The following is a 23,737-nucleotide window of genomic DNA, read 5'->3' as shown; positions in this document are numbered from 1 at the left end:
GAAGTCTATGCTCCTCTCAGAAATTTATGCTGACTGTACCGACACCTAAAGAGATTAGACTGAGTTCCACTCGCCATGTGGCTTTTTGAAAAGTTTGGACCTAAACAATGAAATGCCATGCCAGTAGGCCACAGGACAGAGAATAATTATATATGGTTCAGGAAGATGGTGAAAACCTAGCTTTCTGAGCAGTTATCTAGGGTTTGAAATTGATATGTGGAAAATGGTGGAATTATTTATGCTGGTGTATGCTTTTTGAGCAGTTACTCAGGATCTAACAGGGATCCTATGGGAATGGGTGAGATTATTTATAATGATATATTTGATCTTTTATAGTTCTTTTATACTTACAATTTACTGTACCACATGTTGATAAATAAGTGTTATTCCTATAAACATGGGCACAATAAATAGTTGGTTAAATATCAAGCATCCACAAACACTAATACAGTAAAATCAAAAAATTAGAATGCAACAGAATTTTGAAATAAAATAAAACAAACTAAACAATTAATACAATACCTTTTTACTACTTTCAAAAAATAAAAAATATTCATAACTAATCAATATTTAACCATATATACACAATCTGAAAATATATAAACAAATCATGCAATACACAAACCCACTGAGAACCCCCTACACACAATATTAATACACATAAGAACATAAGAAGTTGCCTTACTGGGTCAGACTGAAGGTCCATCAAGCCCAGCATCCTGTTTCCAACAGTGATCAATCTAGGTTACAAGAACCTGGCAAGTACCCAAACATTAAATAGATCCCAAGCTACTGATGCCAGTAATAAGCAGTGGTTATTCCCTAAATCAACATGATTAATAGCAGTTTATGGAATTCTCTCCCAGGAACTTATCCAAACCTTTTTTTAAACCCAGGTACACTGACTGCCTTAACCACATCCTCTGGCAATGAATTCCAGAGCTTATTTTTGCATTGAGTGAAAAAGAATTTTCTCAGATTTGCTTTAAATTTGCTACTTGCTAACTTCATGGAGTGCCCCCTAGTCCTTGTTTTATCTGAAAGAGTAAATAACCCACTATCACAAAAATAAGCAAACCCCTCAAACAAAACCTTAAATCACAAAAAGTACTATAGTATACAAAACAGCTATTTAATCAATATAATGAAACAACATGATGATGTAACACTCCCCCACCCCCTTCCCACCCCCGTCCCAATAAGGAGACATCCAACAAGTTGTAGTCAATCCAACTTCAATAGAGATTTGTTCTCCATAATTTCTTCATATAGCCAAAAGAACTGCAAGTATAGACTTGTATCGGCTGCTATATTTAACTTACACATCCCAGCTCATGCAACCGACATGGGCCGATGTTTCTCCTTGCAAGAAGCTGCCTCAGGGGAGCTAAAATAAAATAAAACACTGTTAAAAACCTTTACTAATGACAAATTAACCAGAAAAACAAAGAATGAACCATTTATCTTAAATCCCAAATGGCAAAAAAACGCTGACAGAGAAAAGATAAGCAACACAAGGCCATCAACCAAATACCTCAACAGGCACAACATTACAAACATAATATCCAAAACATAATTCCAGATTTAACAAAACATTTTATCTTCAAAGTAACAATTTTAAATCATACTAGTAACAGGTAAAATGTAAGGAACGGCGTGTGCGTGAGCCCTCTGTGCTGTAGAACAGTTGATGCTACCCTCGTGGGTAGGCAGAGGAGGTCTGCACCGACAACTGGAGAACATGCTTTGATATGGGCCAGGCTACGGCTTCACCTGAACCAGCTGCCTCCCCATAGATTGGGCCCTTGGGTTCCAGTGGCTGGTAGGACTTAAGAGATTCAGGGAACTAGGCAGGGTGCAGAGGCAGTCCAATAGTTGGGGATGGCAGCAGACGAGATAGTCCAAGTTCGAGGCTAGGGTCAGGTCCAGACAGCAGGCACGGGGTATGTCTAAGTCCAAGGTTGTGGTCAAAACCAGATAGACTGGCCAAGATAGACAAGACATAGGGGGAACAGACAGGACAACAGGACAAGGCCAAAAGACAAGGCATTGCAAGACTCCAAAGACAAGAGTAAGATGGATAGAAAAGAAGACGAAACAGAGATAGGGCAAGGCTTGAAGGTAGGCCATATAAGGCAGGTTTGGAGGGCAGGCTGGTTGAGGCAAAGCTGGAAGGCAGGCTGCACAAGGTAAGCCTGAAAGGCAGGCCGGACGAGGCAAAACTTGAAGGCAGGCTGGACGAGGCAAAGATCTATTTGCTGAGGCAAGGAAGAAGAATTGCGGATGGGTTTAAATACCCAGCCACACAATGTGATCAGGAGATGCCCACTAAGGGGATTCCCATGGTAGGGCCTTCAAGAGGCACTGCTCAGTACACATACACACCTAGGGTAGCATCAAGGAAGTGTCGGCAGCGTCAGGGAAGGCCAGAGGTAAGTGCTGCTAGTCACAGTATGCCACTGTGATTGGCAAACGTAACGGTACCCTCCTTCTAAGCCCCCTCATCAGACCTCTTGTCTTTGGCTTCTGGGAAATGTTGATGATATACCTTTACCATATGAGGACTTGAGAGACTTGACATGAGTTCCAGGGATTCTTTGGTTTTCAGGTGGACATAAAAGAGCAACCACTGGCTGATTCTCTTCTGCAGGTAAGGATCCTTTGGACAGAGAACAACGTGACTCATGAGTTCCTTGATCATCATGTTAATAATGATCTTGGCAGTGGTCTCTACCTCCACAACAACAGGCTTCAAGAATTTTGAACAACCAGTAGATTTGCAGGGCGCCATGGCTCTAGGTTATTACTCATAGCATAGATCAGTAAACGATGTGTACCAGAGCAGCAGATCGGATAGATCAGACAAGGTTATACAGCTGAGGTAGTTGAAGGCAGGGATTGGGTGGCACTGTGCTCCTGGCAGGAGGGACGCCAATGGGTAATCTGCAATGTAGCCCAGTCAATAGACAGTTGGTAGAATCTGAGTCATGGTAGCCCAAGAGCAATAGGGTTTGTTGCCTTGGCTAGTAAGTAGAACCTGAGGGTTTTCTTGATGTGAACCAATCTGCATGGTGATAGGTGAGGTGGCCATAGTCACACAACCAGGCAAGGGTTCACCATAGACAGAAGAAATAATGCAGGGTCAAGGTGGTAGCAGGCCAGCCACACTAACATAGCAGTGATTCCTGAATAAAATTGCCCTAGCTCCAGAGTCAAGTAGGGCTTTGGTCTTAATGCTGCCAGTCCCATCTCAGTCAGCTCAGCTAACTGCTCAAGAGCTCCAGGAACTCTGGGTTCACACCAAGGAGATGCTTCAGAAAGCAGCTCAAAGAGCCAAAAAGGCAATGGATGCTCACTGGTGGCCGGCCCCGCAGTTTAAACCAGGAGACAAGGTCTGGCTAAGTACCAGTCATAAGGGGCTCAGGATGCCCTCCATGAGGCTTGCCAACTGGTTCATCAGGCCTTTCCCTATTTCCCGTCAGGTAGGACCCATTACTTATCAACTACACCTACCTGCCTCCTTGGCAGTCCTAACCTAGCCATCGTGGAAGGTGCCAAGATCCCAGGAGGAATCCACCATAGAGAACCAAGTCTACCAAGTGAAGGAGATCCTGGACATCCGATGTCGGAACAAGAGGTGGGAGTACCTAATTTCCTGGGAGGGGTATGGTCCAGAGGAGAATAAATGGGAGCCTGCCTCAAACATCCTGGACAAAAGTCTCCTGAGGGCATTTCATGCTTGGCACCCCAAGAAACCTAAGCCCTTGGGAGGGGTTTAGAAGAGGGGGTACAGTTGCATTTGGCCAGTCGCAGATCCATCCCATGACTGGCCACTCTTACTTTCTGACCCTGGCCAAGGGGGCCCACTGATGCGGCGGTTGGTTAAGACACGGCTGACCACCACAGCGGGCATTCCTAGGCGCATGCACACACAGCTCAGGGTCTTTTAAAGGGCCTGTGGCAGGAAAGCCATTGCGCCACTTCTGGATGACATCACAGGCCTTCTACTATTTAAGGCCTGCTCTGCCCTGCATCAGATACCTCGGCAATAGGTCAAACTCTTCAGAGTAGCTGTTTGCCATGATGTTCCTGGTTCCTGTTCCTGACTTTGTTCCAGTGCCTTGTCTTTGTGTTCCTGATTCCTCCTTGCGTCTTCAGAGTTCCTGTGTTCTTGTCCTGTGGTCTTCATTCATCTTCTATGTCTTCCTGCTGTTCTGCCTTGCCTCCTGTTCCAGGATTGACTCCTTGGCTTGACCTCTGCTCAGACCCTTGGCTCCTTGGGAGGAGGAATAGCCTAGTGGTTAGAGCAGTGGGCTATAAACCAGGAGACCAGCATTCAAGTCCCGCTGTCACTCCTTGTGACCTTGGGCAAGTCACTTTACCCTCCATTGCCTCGGGTACAAAAAAACTTAGATTGTAAGCCCTTTGGGGATAGGGAAATACCTACAGTACCTGAATGTAAACCAATGTGATATCTCAGATCAAATGTCAGTATATAAAAATAATAAATAAATCTTCATCTGTATTTCTGGCTTGACTTCAGACTGCTTCTTGACCACAATGTTTGCTGCCTGCTCTGACCTCAGTCTGCTTTTGTGTCTGCTATCTGCCCTGACCTCTTCGTGGACTTACTTTGTCTTCTTCCTGCTGGTGTTCGACCTCTTCAGTGATGGATTCTTCTCTCCACGACTAAGTCCAGCCGGCCCCGGCACCTGTGGGCTCAACCTAAGGGGAACGAGGGCTGGTATTGGTGAAGTTCCTGTTGGGCATCTGCTCCTGCCAGCTCCGTCTGCTGATGGTGAGGACCTGCAGGGTTCCTTCCTGTGGGTAGCATCAACCTCACCTCGGTGCCAGGAGCCACTTTCGCAACACATTGAGAAACTCTCTGCATTCTTTGGAGTTGCTACTATACCTAGGAGATGGTAGAAGTTGCATCATGGATTCCATGGTTCAAAAGACACAGGTGCAAGGCTTATTGGCACTGGAACTGAAGGTTGGACCTGTACAGTGTCCAATCACTAAGCCAGAACCTGACATAAACCAGTCACATGATCAAGTTCCTGTTGGGTTTGTTGGATAAACCCACGCAGGATACCAGCCAAAGAATTCAACTCACCTTTTTGCTCCTGCACTTGGGCAGCCAATCTGGGAATGGCTCAACATGGAAATGTGTTGGCCAAGCTCATGGCCTCAGTAACCTGTAAGAAATGGCACACACGTGAGCCCTTCATACTGTGATGCAGTTGAGACTGCCTTGTGGGCGGGCCCATGAGTGCCGCACCAACAGCTGGAGAACACGCTTTGATACGGGTCAGACTACAGCTGCACTTGAACCAATTGCCTCCCCCTGTGGGTTGGACTCTTAAGGTTCTGGCGGCCGACAAGACTTAGGAGATTCAGGGAGTTAGGCAGGGTCCAGAGGCAGTCCAATAGTTGGGGCCGGCAGCAGATGAGGTGCTGCAAATTTGGGGCTAGGGTCAAGTCCAGGCAGCAGGCACAGGGTATGTCTAAGTCCATGGTTAAAACTGGAGAGACTGGCCAAGATAGACAAGACACAGGGGAAACAAACAGGACAAGGCCAAAAGACAAGGCACGGCAAGACTCCAAAGACAAGGATAAGGCAGACAGACAAGACAAGGAGACAGAGACAGGGCAAGGCTGGAAGGCAAGTCGGACACGGCAAGGCTGAAGGACAGACTGGACAAGGTACAGCTTGAAGGCAAGTTGGACAAGACAAGACTGGAAGGCAGGCTAGACGAGACAAGGCTGGAAGGCAGGCTGGACGAGGCAAGGCTGGAGGACAGGGTACACGAGGCAAGGCTGGAAAACAAGGCTGGAAGGCAGGCTGAACAAGGCAAGGTACCTGTTTGCTGAGGCAAGGAAGAAGAATCATGGTTGGGTTTAAATACCAAATCACCCAACATCATCAGGAGGCACCTGCGGTGGGGCCTTCAAGAGGTGGTGCGCTTGCACATTTAGGGTAACAGCCTGGAAGTGTCGGCATCATCGGAGAAGGCTAGAGGTAAGAGCACGGTATGCCACTGTGACCGGCAAACGTAACACAAAACCACCACTGACTTCCATAAGATGCAAAACAAACATGTAAGCCAATCAACCCCTATTATATTAGACACAAGACCCTTCCACCAATCAAATGACTGAACCAGGAAGCCAAGAGGCCGCCAACTAATAAGAACCACTCTAGACATATACAACCTCCCCATATTATATGCTCAGCACAAAAACAACTAAACGTGATCTTACAAAAATACAATGAATTCCTTACAACTCCTCCCACACTTGATCTGAAAATTTAATCCATTAGGAACAACAAAATTCAGTCTAAAATTCCACTTATGTTCCACTCTCAGCAGCTGTTAATTTAAATTTCCTCCTTGAGAGTGAGGAATAATCTGCTGCAAAACAAAAAACTGCAAATCATAAAGTGAGTGATGTGCTTCAAACAAATGCACTACCAGAGGCACTCCCACTCAAGAGTTATTAATGTTGCTGCAGTGTTCAATAATACGCGTCCTAAGAATATAGGGATGATTGCTTTAAAATGGGCACAGCCAGATGTGTTGCAATTTTATATCCTGCACCCAGGTACGTGCACATGTAATAAAATAGACCAGGCAGGTGTACGTGTGTTCCTAATTTTAAGCGTGTACGCGCAGAACAGGGAAATGTCGGCTTTGAGACACACAGATGAGGGAATTTTATAACATGCACATTTCCAGGACATGACGAGTTTCACCACACCATCCATTAGGTTGCCCAATCTACAGCTAGGTCCTCAAGACCCCACCTGGTTCCTTAGCCTGCACTGCTCCCAGTTAACCCTGACCCCTCAAGCACTTCATAGATGGCTGGAAATAGTTTTATTCAGACTTACACCTCATCCATAGCAGAAGTAACTTTGCGCTGAAAGGAACCTGGATGCGTGCCAAGGGGTGTAGCTACATGCATGCATATCTCTTGTCCTCACCCTGGAATACTCATGCTCTGCTCATATTATGTCTTTTTTTTTTCCCTATGCGAGATATCCATACATTGGTACTTGTGTATCTATTTGACTGATTTATAAAATCCGGTGACCACAACTAAGCAAGAGATAGATGCGTATCCATCTCTCTGTTTTGGCAGGCATATCGCTTTTAAAATTCACCTTAAATTGTCTTCCCCATGTAAATCATGGACCGTGCCTTCTAACATTCAGAAAAAGGCTTAAGACGTGGTTGTTTAAACAAGCCTTTCCAGACCCCAACTGAATCTCAATTCAACGACAACCACAGTCAGACACTCTTAGAACATTGTAAATAATTGCTCTGTCTGTTAAATTCCTTTAGACTTTCCTTCTTCACCCAGTTTTGAACATCCTTGTTTTATTGTAACTTCAGAGTTTCTCTTCACCTGTTGCAGTTGTTTAGTTTACTTTCATTTTACACCCCTTGTTAAATGTAAACCAGCATGATGTGATTTTTATCTTGAATGCCAGTATAGAAAACCGCTAAATAAAATAAATAAATAAATAAATAAATAAATAAATAAAATAGCATACACTACTCCAGCTGATAACCAAGTCATAGATGACCTTGAAACATACCTATAGGTGGACATAGGATACTCAAAAACTGTAAAAGAAAGTGAAAGATTGTAAACACAACATGTCCATCAGAGATGATGACCCCCACATACTGATACCAAATCATTATCCTCCACTGGAAGAAAAGAAGGAACCAAGCAATCGTGCAAAAGTTTTCCTTTTGGACAAGATGTGAGACACTGCGTGTGTCTGACTGAAAACAAAGTCCTTCTATTTTCAGATAAGTGTTTTATACATAAGCATTACTTTGGATAGCTTTTATGTCCCTGATGAAACATTGGCCAATGTCAGGTCTGGGTTTGAGTGTTGTGTGATTTTAAAATATCTAGATATTTTCATGTTTTTACATGCAATTTAAAATTTTCAAAAAAGGTGGTATACAAGGTGAGTGAATGAGATGACCAGGTGAACTGTTACATACAGGGAAACTAACAGGCTTGCCGACACCTTGTTCAGATGCATTTTAGCAACATGTTGTTGAAGTTGAAATTTATAGTATTGAGCTCCCTTTATTCTCTAATTCATTGACATTTGGACTATTAGGGGCGGATTTTCATACTCCGCGAATAGGCTTACTTTTGTTTGCGCTCCAGGCGCAAACAAAAGTACGCTGGATTTTAGTAGATATGCGCGGAGCCGCGCGTATCTGCTAAAAACCTGGATCGGCGCGCGCAAGGCTATCGATTTTGTATAGCCGGCGCGCGCCGAGCCGCGCAGCCTACCCCCATTCCCTCCAAGGCCGCTCCGAAATCGGAGCGGCCTCGGAGGGAACTTCCTTTTGCCCTCCCCTCACCTTCCCCTCCCTTCCCCTACCTAACCTACCCACCCGGCCCTGTCTAAGCCCCCCCTTACCTTTGTCGGGGGATTTACGCCTCCCAGAGGGAGGCGTAAATCCCCGCACGTCAGCGGGCCTCCTGCGCGCCGGGCCGCAACCTGGGGGCGGGTACGGAGGGCGCGGCCACGCCCCCGGACTGCCCCGGGCCGTAGCCATGCCCCCGTACCCGCCCCCAAAACGCTGCGGACACGCCCCCGAAACGCCGCGACGACCGGGCCCGCCCCCGACACGCCCCCCTCGGAGAACCCCGGGACTTACGCGAGTCCCGGGGCTCTGCGCGCGCCGGTAGGCCTATGTAAAATAGGCTTACCGGCGCGCAGGGCCCTGCTCGCCTAAATCCGCCCGGTTTTGGGCGGATTTAGGCGAGCAGGGCTCTGAAAATCCGCCCCTTAGTGTTGAGGTCAGATATTCAAAAACCATTTAGATGGAAAATGTTAGAGTTATCCATCTAAATGGCCTACCTGGCTATATTTAGCCCTTATCCAGCTAAATTCTAGCCGGGTAACTAGTTACATGGGGGCATTCCGTAGGCGGGCAGTAGGCGTTCCGGGGAAGAGCATAGTTAGCCGATTAACTGGCTAACTCCGATATTTGGAGTTAGGCAGTTAACCTAACTTGCTAATTCTAGTCGGTCTGTAGGGCTGCCCTAAAGTTAGCCGGTTAGACTACAGAGGCAATTTCAAACACATTTAAGGAATTTTATCAGAATTTATATACTGCAGGTGAAGTTTCTATGACTTCTCAAAAATTATTTTTTGAAAAATTATCTTTTCCTCAATTAACAGAGAAACAGAAAAATATGTTTAACTTTATCAATAACTGAAATGGAAATTAGGAGAGTAATTACACAGTTAAAAGCAGGTAAAGTAGCAGGACCAGATAGATTTAGACCTGAATTTTATAAAATACTGTGTGATTCTATACTTAATCCATTGAAAAATATGTATCATTCCATGTATGAAAGAGGTTATATTGAGGAGGGACATAATTTGGCCACAGTTGTTATGCTCTTAAAACCAAAGTTTTTGAGTTGCCTGAATTTTATTGTCCAATTTCACTTTTAAATCAGGACAGAAACATTTTAATAGCAATATTAGCATATTAGCATAATACACCATGATCAAACAGGATTTGTAAAAGGAAGACAATCATCAACCAATCTCCTTAAAGCCTTGTTTGCTTTATTTATGACAGGAGGATCTACTCAAAAAGGTATGCTAATTAGCCTTGATGCAGAAAAAGCATTTGATAGGGTGGAATGGAAGTATATATCTTGGGTTTTGGAAAAATTTAATTTTGGATATATTTTTCTTAGTTGGATTAAGCTTTTATATCATCAACCAAAATCACAAATTTTAATTAATGGTTTTCTATCTGAGAAATTAGAATTGGGCAGAGGAACACGACAAGGATGCCCTTTATCACCATTATTATTTATATTGTCATTGGAACCATTAGCAGTCAGATTGTGTCAGTTGAATGCATTTAAAGGAATACCTGTGGGGAACAAGATTTTAAAATTGAGTATGTTTGTGGATGACATGTTCCTTTTTGTTGGAAATCCTCAGTACACTATAACTATATTTTTTGATACAACACCTAAATTTAATAAGGAATTTAATAAGGAATTTAAAACATCTCACAAATACATTTAAAACATCTCACAATACTCGCTTAACATATGCGCGTAACCTAAGGAAATCTGCCCCTGCGCGCGCTGAGCCTATTTTGCATAGGCTCGGCGGCACGCGCAAGCCCCGGGACACACGTATGTCCCGGGGCTTGCAAAAAGGGGCGGCTTGGGGGCATGGCCAGGGCGTGACGGCAGCCCGGGGGCGTGGCCGGGGCATGGTGGCGGTCCGGGGGCGAGGTCGAGTGCTCCGGCACAGGGGCCTGGCGCGCCGGCAACTGGCTGGCACGCGCAAGTTACACCTGCTGCAAAGGTAGGGTGGGGGATTTAGTTAGGGATGGAGAGGTGGGTTAGATAGGGGAAGGGAGGGAAAGGTGGGGGGGGGGGGCCGAAAAAAAAGTTCCCTCCAATTTCAGGGTGGCCTTGGAGGGAACAGGGAAAGCCATCAGGGCTCCCCTCGGGCTCGGAGCGTGCATGATGCACGTGTGCACCCCCTTGTGCGTGCCGACCCTGGATTTTATAACATGCGCATGGCAGCGCGAGCATGTTATAAAATCGGGCGTAGATTTGTTTGCGCCGGGTTGCATGAACAAATCTACGCCCGCGCATAAGATTTAAAATCTGGCCCATTGGCTACTTTGTGGGGAAGAGATTTGGGAATATTGATAACAAAAATAAATTAATCTTGCTTTTTGTCTAGTCTAAAGATATTTATTGGTAGCTAATATGAAAGAAATTCAATTAAAAATTCTTCATAGAAGCTATATTACTAGAGAAATGGGTGTGCAAATGAAATTGTGGGATAATAATTTATGTTTAAAATGTAAAATACAAAGTGGTAATTTCTGCCATATGTTTACAGGGTGTCCTAAATTACCCCTTTTGAAGTAAAGATAATTCAGATGAAGAAAACTGTGTAGAAGACAAATTGAAAACCAATGGTGTCTTCAATGCTGCGACTGCGTGATCCGCAGATCTAGTGGATACTGAGCCTGGGGACCCTGTAAAATACCAGGTCTCTAACGGGAATTGTATTGTTAATGAGCTGGAAGGGACAAAAATTCAGTCGGCAAACCCTGGATCTCATTCTGGTGAGGTAAGTTAACAGAAACCGATTTATATGGATTTTTTGTATGAGAAGACACTGCTGCATCCTCATCAGATGAATTACTAGATGAAGAATCAAACGTACGTGTCTTACGCGGTGGCCTATTTTTATTCATCCAACGGTATACATACCCTTTGGTATAGTCTGCCTCATCCTGATGAAATTTTTTTAACCTTATTTATTTTAAGCTCATTCCAATATTTGTCCATAGACTCTTTATATTGTGTTAATTGGGTAGTAAAAGATTCTAATGAAGAATGTGCTTTAATATCATCAATCTGTATTTGAACTTGGGATTGTAACTCTGTCACAGACTCATTAGCTGTTTCATTGATGAGAAGAATTAAATCATATGAAATTTTATTGAGTATTGCATTCCATCTATTAATAAAATGTTCATTTTGTATATACAAAAAAGTTTCCTTATAAATACGAAGGCCACGCGGAATACGTTTCACCTTACAATATTCATTCAAAGAAGCAGAGTACAATTCCGTGCGAATAAGACTTTTTCTTAGCTTTGTTACAGAAGTCCAATCTATCGAACCTAGCCCAGAATCTGAATTAGAATCAAAAAGACGAATTTCAGATAAAACTGCTGCTGCTGCTGTATCAATATAACTAAACATCGACATCTCAGATGCAATATCCATATTGCCCACAATCACAGTGCCTATAAAGAAAACAAACAGATCAGGCAATATATCAACTAACCAGTGCTTAATTATTGCAAAAAAGACACTGTTGAGGTAACTGTAATTTCTCGATGGATACTGATTAAATATAGGGGGTTCTTTCTAATATTAAAAGTAGGGTTGTAGTAACTTAATGATACGATAAGTACCCCTTTTTGTATATTTAGTAATTTTTTTGTATATTTAGTATATTGTATTCATCGGGAGAACATGCGCTCAGCTTCCTGTGTCAGAACGGGAGCCTGGGAAAGTGAGACACTGAGTAATCATACAAGCAGGCAGCGCGTTACGAAAGCAGTGTATGTTTCCGTTTTTTATAAGGTATGAGCATTCAATGGAGATTGAGTAGTATAGTAAGTTGATGAGTTGTTTATTTTCAACATAAGGGTTAGTTTGTTACTGCTGGTTTTGCTGACTGTAGATTTACTGGGGAACATGGTGGTTCCTCCCGTAAGTGTATTCATGTATCAGGATTCTTTCAGTTTTCACATTTACGCGCGGGCGTACATCAGGACAAAGATGCAGGACAGGACGAAGACTGTAATATCAGGACACCAGAACAAGTTGAAGACACAGGGATCATCGAGAGTCCAGGAACATGGAACGAAGAACGTCAAGGAACATGAAGGCCTAGAAGAAGTGAAGACTGGAATGGGAAGAACTCCAGGAGTGAGAAGCTGGAACAGGATCTCCAGGAGCACCCAACTCCTTACAAAAGTAACGAGGAACTGGCAGAGAAGCCCTTACATAGGACTGCAGGAATGATGCGGTGATGATGTCAATTAATCCAGCACCTCCCTCGATGTCTTCCCACCAAGCTTAGTAGCTTCCCAATAACTAGTGAGGCTATTGCCAAATGATCTTGCCTGCTTGATCCCCATGGCCCTCCTGGACAGCACCCAGTAGGGTTATTGCCTGCTGATACCAACCCAGCTACCCCTTTCTCTACCCTTTTTATTTTTCGTTATCACATCTCCGTTTGCTTCTGCTCTTGAGAGGTTAAGGAGTCAGCTGTCTGAAGCACTGAAACATCTCAACCCTGTTTCTACCACTATCAGAATATGACTGCAGATAAAGATAGGCCCATCTAATATGCTTACCTTCATTCCTGGTTCAGTCCTATAGACCTGAGCCTTTGACTTTCCCCTCACTTCTTTACCATAGAAACAAAGAACAGGACAGTAGATAAAGACCGTACGGCCCATCCAATCTGCCCATCCACACCTCCTGTTTAGCTTTACAATCCTGTCCTCTCCCTCAGATCTTCTGTGCTCGTCCCATGCTTTATTGAATTCCAATACAGTCCCTCTCTGCCCCACCTCCAATGAGATGTCCACTACCCTCTCTGTAGAGAAATATTTCCTTTGATTACTCCTGATTCTACCTCCTGTTGACTGACTCCAAAGATCTGTTGACCCTTGGCTGAATTATACTTTTTTTTTAACTAGCAATATAAGACTGCGCTAAGGGTTAAGTAATATGGGTTAGAAGATATTGTAACTTGCTTAAGGTATTGGCATTTGTATCTCGGTGAAGATACTTCTTTAGCTAACAGGAAATGTATTTTTGGTAAGCTACGAGGATTAGATGAAGATGCAGCTGATAAAGCTAGTATTCTGTTGCTGCATGGAAAATGACAGTTATGTTTAGCCACATGTCACAAAGTTTCCTGTCATCTGGTCTAACTGATATGTCTACACACAGGTGGAACGTGCTAACTCTGCAGCAAGGATGAAGCAGGCATTCGAGGCATAGAAAGCCCCTTCATCCAAATATCCCAGTGTGGGTCTTGTTTCTTTCTGAAAGTGGAGCTGACATTCAGCCCTGTGGTTAGGTAAGCCGCTTCAGACCTTGGACCCTAGCATAATCTTGGCGCTCTTATGCACTTGTAAAGTATACGGTGGCTGTGCCTGGCTGAGTGCTCCTATTGTTCTTAACCTTATAAATATGTCAGAGCTCTGAAACAGTCTTGATCTTTCTCCTTTGTATACAATGTGCCTTTATGGCTAACAAAGCCTTATTTGAACTCCTGAGTGTGGTCCTTATCTCGCAGTCGGGGGAAATTGCTCCAGGTCCCTGAGCCCTAAATTGGGCCACACCCCTTTTACCCTCATCCCATGCCTCCTTTCTGTTGAAAAAGACTGGCCTTCTGTGGTCATCCAATCTTTTTTTGAATTCCATTCCTGCATTTGCTTCCACAACCTCTACTGGGAATCTATTCCTTACTTCCATTATTCTTTTAGTCCCTCAGACCCTCATATCATGACCTTTTCCTCTAGAACCTTCTTTTTTTTTTTTTAACAAGGTTTGCTTCTTGTGCATCATTTATACCTCTTGAGATATTTGAATGTCTATCATCTCCCCTACCTCTCCTCGAGTATTCAGGTCCTTAATTTTAGACTGCCCTGTTCAAAAATTGCCTACCTGAATTCAGGTAAAAGTATGTGTTTTACAAGATGAGTACTTTTAGCTGCTGTTAGGGGAGTCATTCTTGGTGACATGTTTTGGGCAAGTTTGGGAAACTATGGACACAGATTTTATTTTTCCAATCTACACATGATAATTTTCAGCTAAAATCTGCCCACAGAAAATGTAATTGCAAAACTGGACATTCATTGTACCCGTTAACCATTTTCAATTAGGAAAAAGTCTGCAGGTACTTTGCATGTAGGCAGGCTGTTTGAAAAATTCCCAATTATTTATTATAAAAGAACACTGCAAGTATTGGATTTTTATGTAGACAAGATGTTTGATATCAAATTTTCCCTTAAGCATATGTTTATCTTTTTCAATTTAGTTATTGTACTTTTCAGCTTAATTTCTAACTTAGTAGTTCAGATTCCTTTAGATGAAGGAGGGAATTAATTATTTTTCTGCTCCAGTCATCACTACAGCTACCCTTACACTTAGAAACTATTAGAAGCCCCACTCTTTCTACTGATTTCATTTTGTTACGATTTAAGAATAAGAACACCTGATGTGAGTGTTTGTTTTATGCTATAACATATTATAAACTTTAAAAAAGTAAAAAATATAACAAAAGCACAAAAACAAATACTAGAAAATCAGCAAAAGCAAAGATTACATAGTTTTCCTTTTTTCCCTGGCATCCCAGGGTGATTTAATAATTAAGTTATATGTGATATTTTGTCATGTTATGTGGCTGTTTTAAGTTTCTACATAACATTTGTAATCAGCCTTGATTGCTGGATAAGCTTACTTATTGGAATTAAGTAAGTTATGCAACCTTCAGCAGGTTGTAGAGCAGTAGGTGCTTAGCTATGTATATTACACAAATAGGCATAACTTAAATGCACAAGAGAGCGTGTAACAAATGGTTTCCAAATGATGAATTGGATCAAGATATTTTCCAGTTAGAATAACTTGCTGCTTATCTCTGAATTTGGCAGCAAATGGCCTGAGCCTCATCTAATCTTATATTAAAAATAAATACAATTAAAATCTTTTGTTTTGACAAAACACATGTACAGATATTTCCTAGGTGCTTTACTCACACACTCGTTTCTGGGTTAGTACCAACCTCCCCATTTTTTTCAGGTTCATCCTTTAGAAACTGCTCCACTTCTATAGAGTCCACTTTGACATTTTCTGTTGCTTTGCCATCCAATTTGTTTAACTCTTCTTGTTCCACTGCCTCTTCTTTTGATACATACACTTCTGATTTCTTCTTAATGCAGAAGAAATTTCCTAATGTCAGTACCAATGCTGAGGTGACAACTTCAGTTCCAGCCAGAAGAAATACAAACATATAAATTCCTGTTGCATCCAAGAGTTTGCCTGTAAAGAATCAATTGTATTATTAGTTGCATCAGTGTTCTCTTGCAAAAAATATTTGTTAGAAACAGTAAACTTTCCAAAAATTATAGATATGCAAAACCCTACAGGCTGACATAAGTATTCAAGTCATGCCCTCTTTATAATCTTGGTCACTTAACTAAAACACAGAGAGAACTTTTTTATTTTCATGTAAATGATTCTAGTCAATTATGTTTTTTTGCATGAAGCAGGCAGAAAATTGAATAGCCAATGTTCTGCTCTTCATCTAGGTGTATGTATATATACTACGCCTCCAAAACACATATCCCCCCTGTCATTCTTTGGATACACAATAACATAATATGTATGTGAGATTGGCACTCCCCATAATAGTTAATATATTTTATTCATAATCTATATAAATAAAATGTAAATGTTCGTTTGTTCAAAATCTTAAATCTCCGAAAGTTCTTCACCGATTGCTTCGAAATTTTGACACAACGTTGCATTCGATTTCCCGCGTGCTTTGATATACCTATATTATATAGATGTCACACCTGTGACAGGTAAAAACATGCTTTTTGGGAAAAACAGCACCACCTGTTGGACGTAAAAGCAACACACGCTATCTCTGATCGACGGACCGCAAATGCGCAGTAGACAGCACCTCTACCGCACATGTGCGGACCATAGAGCTCTGCGTTACGTGCTGGGTGTCACAGAGGGAAGGAGAAAAGGGCAGACAAGTCGCCACTCAAGAAATGGCTCAGCCCGTTCCTCCGCCGCTGGGGAAGGGGGGAGAGAGTAGGGACTGCCGGACAGTTACACACAGGAGGAGGAAAGGGTAAAAGAGTCACTGAGCCAGTCTGTCCACTGCCGGGGAAGGGGGGGAGGGAGTTGGGACGGCCGGAGCAGAGCTAATGCACATTGTGAAATTAAACCAGACTGAGCCACGGCAATGCGTGGCGGGTACAGCTAGTGTTAAAAAAAAATGTAATACATTAGAGCCCAAACTAGTCATTTTAGCACTGAAATAGGAAAATGTATTAGCACCCTCCTCTTCCTCCCCTAACTTTAAAGAGCAGACTATGATGAGGCATGCAGACTATTTAAAAACACCATTTTGGAAGCCCAGATAAAATGTATTCCACAAATTAAGAAAGGACAAAAGAAGAACAAGCACTTGCCAACATAGCTAAATAGTGCTGAGAAAGAAACTACCAAACACAAAAAGACATCTTTTTAAAAATGGAAAGCAGCACAGGGATAGTAATTTTAAAACAAGCATGTAGATGCCTGAGTGGACATAGGCTGGAATTTTAAATCATGTGTCCAATTGTGCGCATATGATTTAAAATATATCTACCGCACATAAGCATGCTCCTAATTTTAAGCCATTACTCGAGCAAATGTAGTTTGGGGCAAATCTTTAAACTTACGTGAGGGCGCAGATTTGTTCACGCAACCCGACGTGAACAAATCTACGCCCGATTTTATAACATGTACGCGCTGCCGCATGCATGTTATAAAATCCAGGGTCGGCGCGCGCAGGGGGGGTGCACAATTGTGCAACCTGTGCGCACCGAGCCGAGCAGCCTGACTCCATTCCCTCCGAGGGAACTTTTTTTTGTCCCCCCCCACCTTTCCCTCCCTTCCCCTATATAATCCACCCCCCAGCCCTAACTAAATCCCACCCTACCTTATCTTGTGGAGTTACGCCAGTTTGTCTGGCAGGCGTAACTTGCACGAGCAGCTGGCTCCCTGCCCTGGCACAGGCCGTTGCGCCGGAGCACTCGACCATGCCCCCGGACCACCGTCATGCCTCCGGCCCCACCCATGGTCCACCCACGGCCCGCCACCATGCCCCTGGACACGTCCCTGGCCAGCCCCTTATTCGAAGTCCTGGGGCTTGCGCGTGCCGCCGAGCCTATGCAAGATAGGCTCGGCTCACACAGGGGGAGGCAGGGGGAGGTTTTCAGGGGAGGCAAGGGTAGGTTTCGGGGGTTGTGTTTAAGAACATAAGAACATAAGAAGTTGCCATACTGGGTCAGACTGAGGGTCCATCAAGCCCAACATCCTGTTTCCAACAGTGGTCAATCCAGTTTACAAGTGCTTAGCAAGTACCCAAACATTAAGTAGATCCCATGCTACTAATGCCAGTAATAGCAGAGGTTATTCCCTAAGTCAACTTGATTAATAGCAGTTATTGGACTTCTTCTCCAGGAACTTATCCAAACTTTTTTAAAAAACTAGCTACACTAACTGCCCTAACCACATCCTCTGGCAACAAATTCCAGAGTTTAATTGTGCATTGAGTGAAAAAGAATTTTCTCCAATTTGTTTTAATTGTGCTATTTGCTAACTTCATGGCGTGCCCCCCTAGTCCTGAAAGAATAAATAACCGATTCACATCTACCTATTCTACTCTTCTCATGATTTTATAGGCCTCTATCATATCCCCCCTCAGCTGTCTCTTCTCCAGGCTGAACAGCCTTAACCTCTTTAGCTTTTCCTCATAGGGGAGCCGTTCCATCTCCTTTATCATTTTGGTTGCCCTTCTCTGTACCTTCTCCAGTGCAACTATATCTTTTTTGAGATGTTGCGACCCGAACTACACACAGTACTCAAGATACATTCTCACCATGGGGCAATATAGAGGCATTATGACATTTTCCGTTTTATTCACCATTCCCTTCCTAATAATTCCTAACATTCTGTTTGCTTCCTTTGGACTTTGTTGGCTTTAATGTGCGCAGATAAGTGGATTTTAAAACATGTTCATGTGAAGGACATTCCCAGTTTTACTACGTAGTCCATCAGTTTGTCAATCTATCTCAAGGTCATCCAGACACCTCTGGTTCCTCAGCCTGAACTCCCTCTAATCGACTTGGACCCCTCACCCTGTTGTGTTAGGCCTACACACTTACACCTCATCAGTAGCAGCAATAAATATATGCGGCTAACAAGCTGCTGCATGCTGCAGCCTCCGATTTTAAAATGTACATTTATACCCATAACTCTTGGCCCTGCCCCTTCTCTGACCAATTTTTTTTTTTAGCTTGCAAACGCTCATACACACACATATTAGCGGCTTTTAAAATCTGCGTCACTCATGCGTGGCCCACATCTCGTGTATATGGGCCTTGTAGCATGATCTACACTTTGACAAATCGGCTTTTAATGAGGAAAATAGGAAGGCACAAACACTGGCAAATTAGATGTAAAATGCTAATAAAGCAAGCCAAGAGAGAATTTAAGGAGAGACTTGCCAAATAATAAAAACCTTTTCAAGCACATTATAAACAAAATCAGGTGAGGGAGTCAGTAGGGCCATTAGATGACTGGGATGGGAGGAGCTGGGGTGCGAGTGTAAAAGGGGCACTTAGGGAGGATAAAGCCATAGAAGAAAAACTAAATGAATTATTTGCTTCGGTCTTTACTGAGGAGGATGTTGGGGAGACACCTGCACTTAATGATGATTCAGAGGAACTGAATCAAATCAGTGTGAATCTAGAAGAGGTGTAAGAGCAAATTAATAAACTATATAGTAACAAATTACCAGGACCTGAGGGTATTTCACCCCAGAGTTCTAAAGACATTCAAATATGAAATTACCATCTTATTACTGTTAATCTATAACCTGCCATTCAAGTCTGCCTCAATATCTGAGAACTGGACCTTAGCAAATGTAACGCCAATTTTTAAAAAGGGTGCCAGGGGGTGATCCAAATAAGTACAGACAGGTGAACCTGATACTGATGCTGAGTAAAATGGTGGAAGTTATTGTTAAGAACAAATTACTGGTCATGTGGATAAATATGTAGTGAGCCGAATGATAGCTGATCGAAAGTTGAGCTGATCAATATAGTGTATTTAGATTTTCAGAAGGCATTTGATAAAGTCCCTTATGAGAGAAGGCAATTTCTTACTGTGAATTGGTAACTGGTTAAATTTTAGGAAACAAAGAATAAGGCTAAATGGTCAGTTTTCTCCAGTGTTGAAAGTTAAATAGAGGAGTGCACAATGAAGCTGTAGAGTTTGTTGCTGGAGGACATGGTCAAGGTGACCAACGTAGCTGGACTTGTTCAAGTTCCTGGAGGAAACCATAAACAATTATTAACCTGATAGACTTGGGAAAGCCATTTCTTACCTTGGGAGCAAGCAATAAGGAATTAGATCTATTCTTTGGGTCTTGCCGGGCACTCATGACCCAGATTGGCCACTCTCAGAGACAGAATGCTGGGCTTGGTGGACCTTTTGGTCTGCGCCAGCATAGCACTTTCTAGGTTCAGAGTCCAAGACAGTGAAAGTAAATATTTCTTATTGCTTCTTTATTATAAAGATTGATGGAAAATTAGATTCTTTGAAGAAGTACATTGCAGGCCATACTTCACTTCATCTTGATTTTGATAACCAGCATTCTTTTTTTATTTTATGTATTTTTTTATTCACCTATTTTTAAAATTAGTCTTAACCAGCATTCTTAACCTTTCACATACACCCTGTTTAATTTGTTCCCCAAATTTCTTTCTTTCTCAGGATGACATCATAAATCTTCCAGTTGTCCAAAAATTGGAAAAAAATAGCCTCTGACACAACTGACTCCCTTCAAAATTGCTCAAGTCAGCAGGAGATGTGCCTGCAACAGCCACTATCTCAGCAGCATACATAAGCCAGACCTAACTGAGAGGAGGCTCAAACATGGGTCTCCCATGCCAGCCCCACAAATATCTATGTACATTTTAATATATTCCTTTCTACATTTTACAATGAATTTACAGTTTATAAAAATTTCAGCAGTAGAAACTGAAATTCACCCATCCTGTTTTCTTTTATTGTATTTGCTGTATTATAGATATGCTGGAATGTGGGTGATTTATTTTTAATTTTATAGTGTATTTTATGCTGTAATCCACTCTGTACAGGAGTCCTCCTGAAAAAGGAAATTTATACATTTTTGAATGAAATTGATCTGAAGAGCAGGAACCTCATGGGCAGTGGTAGTGCAGCAATTCCAAATGGCCTAATGTATATATTTATAAACGTGTAATATTCCAGGTTTTATTACAGGTAGGTACAAAGTGGGCTACATAAAAAGAAAAACAGAAAAGGAGCATTGAGCACATAAGTAGTGCATACATACATATATGAGGTAGACTGCAGGTGAGGTACATTGGATATAAAATATGCACACACATACACACACACACACACACACACACACACATACACAGACACAGTGTGCAGCACAATATATGAGAGGTATTAAGGACCAGCCCGGTAATGGGCAAGCCTTGAAGGACTTGTGGTCACAAAGATTTTCGGTAGGGGATTGAGAGGGATGGATAGCTTCCTGCTGTGGAGGCTTGGTGTAGGCCTAGCTAAACAGCTGCTCTTTGATTTTTTTTTTGGAAGGTGAGATAACAGGTTTCTAGGTGTAGCATAATCTTGTTCCATATTTTAAAAGCAGAGCAGCTGAATGGACGAAGCCTCATGTATGTTAGAACAGCTGAAGCCAGTGAAAGTTGGTTTGCATCCTTACCCTTGTAACAGAGGGACACTATTTAAAAGCACAAGGATTCCTGTACACATGCAGCCTCTGGCCTGCCTAGTTCAAAAGGTATTTACTAAACACAAAGAAGCAGTACTCGGCAAACTGAATAAGCGAATATGCAAGAATTTCATACTTGGCTGTGACCCTAAATATTTTAATGGCCCGCTCGCGGCCGGGCTTTGCATGTGCTGCGTGCATTTTAAAAAGGGACCAGCCGCACGTGTAACCCCTGCTACACGCACAAGAACCGGGCCTCGGCAGTGGGGTGGTCCGGGGGCAGGGCGGGGCTAGAGGTACCTGGTACAGCGGCAACTTGCTCTTGCTCTTTTGCAGGAGCAAAAGGTAAGTTAAAAAAATGGGGGGACTAGGATAAGGATAGGGGGCGGGTAGGATAGGGAAAGGGAAGGAAGGGTAGGGTAGGGGGTAGGGAACTGGGGAAACCCGATAATGCATCACTGCGCAAATTCGCTAAATTATACCCCCCCTTGCCCGTACCGACCAGGATTTTGTAACATGCACACGTCCATGTGCGCTCGCCGGGTAGTGCGTGCACACATGGACGCACACGCGTTCTTTTTAAAAATCTACCCCTTTGTGTTTTTGCTTCCTCAGTGGTAGTGAGTTAAAAGATCATTGAAAGCTGGATTCTACATGATTTTTCTTATCTATCGAGTTCCTATCTATTTTATTCTTACATTAGATTTTAGTCTTTTAGTATTATGTTTAATTTTAACTAATTATTCCTATTGTTTTATCAATTTTATTGTATTTTCTGTTTTTAATTTGTTTTTAGCTATATTGTAAACCGTAAAGATAGAATCATGTGTTCTGACTCACGGCATGTAATAAATAAATAAATAAATAAATAAATAGTGACTGATACAACAAACCTGCTACAGTGGAGTACAAGTGACAAGTATCAAAAACACGAAGGAAATGTTAATGTAAAATGCCAGATTATATCTTACTCTTCCTGGTGTGTAACAATTTGTTGAACTTTCTTAATATATTTGCATTGGCTTTTCAAATACTCCCCTGAATAAGAGCTGCTTCTTTTGTGTTTGGGAATTTTGCAATTGAGAGAGTACACTGAGTTTGACATGTTTTTTGTTGTGATTGACATTTGTTCATACCGCTAATCTTAAAGTGCCCAATGTGACAGTGGTGGCCTCTTTCAGGGTAATTTTCAATCAGACTGCACAAGGCTAAAATCTATGGGTACTCTGCATCCACAGACTTTAGCCTGAATTTTCAAAGTGGACTTTGAAAATTCGTGGGTGTTACCAGTATGTGCACCAACATGCATGCATGAAGCAGGTGTGACTTTATATCCGTAGATCTATGCATACACTTGAAAATTGGAAGTATGCATATAAATCCTTTCTCCATCCCAATGCCATCCCCTGGCATGCCATTTGTGAGTAAGCATAAAAATACACATACATATGTTTACATGCACTGGCCCCTTGTTGATTTTCAAAAGGCGATTTATGTATGTAAAATGGGTTTTATGTTTCTAAATCCTTTTGAAAATGAACCCATTTATGCTGTCATCTGTCGTACATCATTAAACAAACATAGCCATATTTGAAAATGTTAATTGCCTTTCATTTCTATCAACATGGATAAGATTCAGCCACAGTCTTGTGGTAAATGGCTTCATTCTTGTGTTTTTATGCTAAAATGCTTAACTGAATACTCACAAAAATAATTTTTACCTAAGCTGGATATTTACCTGCAGAAGGAGGACCAATCAGAACAGCCATAGCTTCTGCCAGGAGCACCAACCCAATGGCACTGGAGAACTTCTGTGTACCAACAATTTCCATGAGAACCTCAAATTGAAGGGCACCAACCATCCCATAAGACATCCCAAAGAAAATGCAGAAAACCACTAGACCAGCATAGGAATCAGACATGGAGCCCATGAGATCAGTAAAACCATTGAAAAACATAGAAAAACTAAAGAGGTAGATACAACGAGGCCGCATCCACTTCAGACCAGCAATCACTCCACAAGTAGGTCGAGCAAAGATATCAACAAATCCAAGAATGCTAAGAAGAAAAGCTGCTTTTGTGTCTTGAACAGCCATATCCTTAGCATAACTTACAACAAACACTGGAGGCACAAAAAGGCCTAAAACCATTATGGATGCAGCTATCATATATATGATAAAACCTCTGTCTTTAAAGACACTGAAATCAAGGAGTTTCTTAGGCTTTTTCTGTGTGATCTCCTTGGTATTATCTTTTGCTGTCTTTGGAGGCTCTAGAGGTCGCATCAAGGCTCCACAAACACAACAGTTGAGAATCAGACCACCCAGAATGAGGAAGCCGCCTCGCCAGCCAAACTGAAACTGAAGTATCTGCCCAAGTGGTGAGAGAGTACATAGGAATACTGGACTCCCCGCAGCTGACAACCCATTTGCCAATGGTCGACGTTTATCAAAGTATCGATTTAGCATGATAAGCGAGGGCTGAAAGTTGAGTGCCAGACCCAAACCTGAAACAAAAAAAAAAATACATAACAGA

General features: G+C 42.5%; 1 protein-coding gene across 3 annotated transcripts in view; it reads right to left on the bottom strand.

The window, feature by feature from the left end:
• Nucleotides 1–10,860: 10,860 nt before the first annotated feature.
• The window catches only part of SLC16A3 (solute carrier family 16 member 3), a 91,446-nt gene continuing 78,569 nt past the window's right edge, over nt 10,861–23,737 (bottom strand). For 2 of the 3 annotated variants that reach the window (XM_029599031.1, XM_029599032.1), the window contains 2 exons: nt 22,941–23,708; nt 10,861–15,672 (listed from right to left, as the gene is read on the bottom strand). In XM_029599031.1, coding sequence (XP_029454891.1) covers nt 15,386–15,672; nt 22,941–23,708 — 1,055 coding nt within the window. In that variant the 3' untranslated portion in view covers nt 10,861–15,385. The remainder of the gene's footprint in view (nt 15,673–22,940; nt 23,709–23,737) is intronic. The other variant, XM_029599033.1, reaches the window with a different exon arrangement.

This window comes from Rhinatrema bivittatum, chromosome 4 (assembly GCF_901001135.1).
Source record: "Rhinatrema bivittatum chromosome 4, aRhiBiv1.1, whole genome shotgun sequence".
NCBI lineage: Eukaryota > Metazoa > Chordata > Amphibia > Gymnophiona > Rhinatrematidae > Rhinatrema > Rhinatrema bivittatum.
The sequence above is the reverse complement of the archived record's forward strand: the minus strand, read 5'-3'. Positions and strand labels throughout refer to the sequence as shown.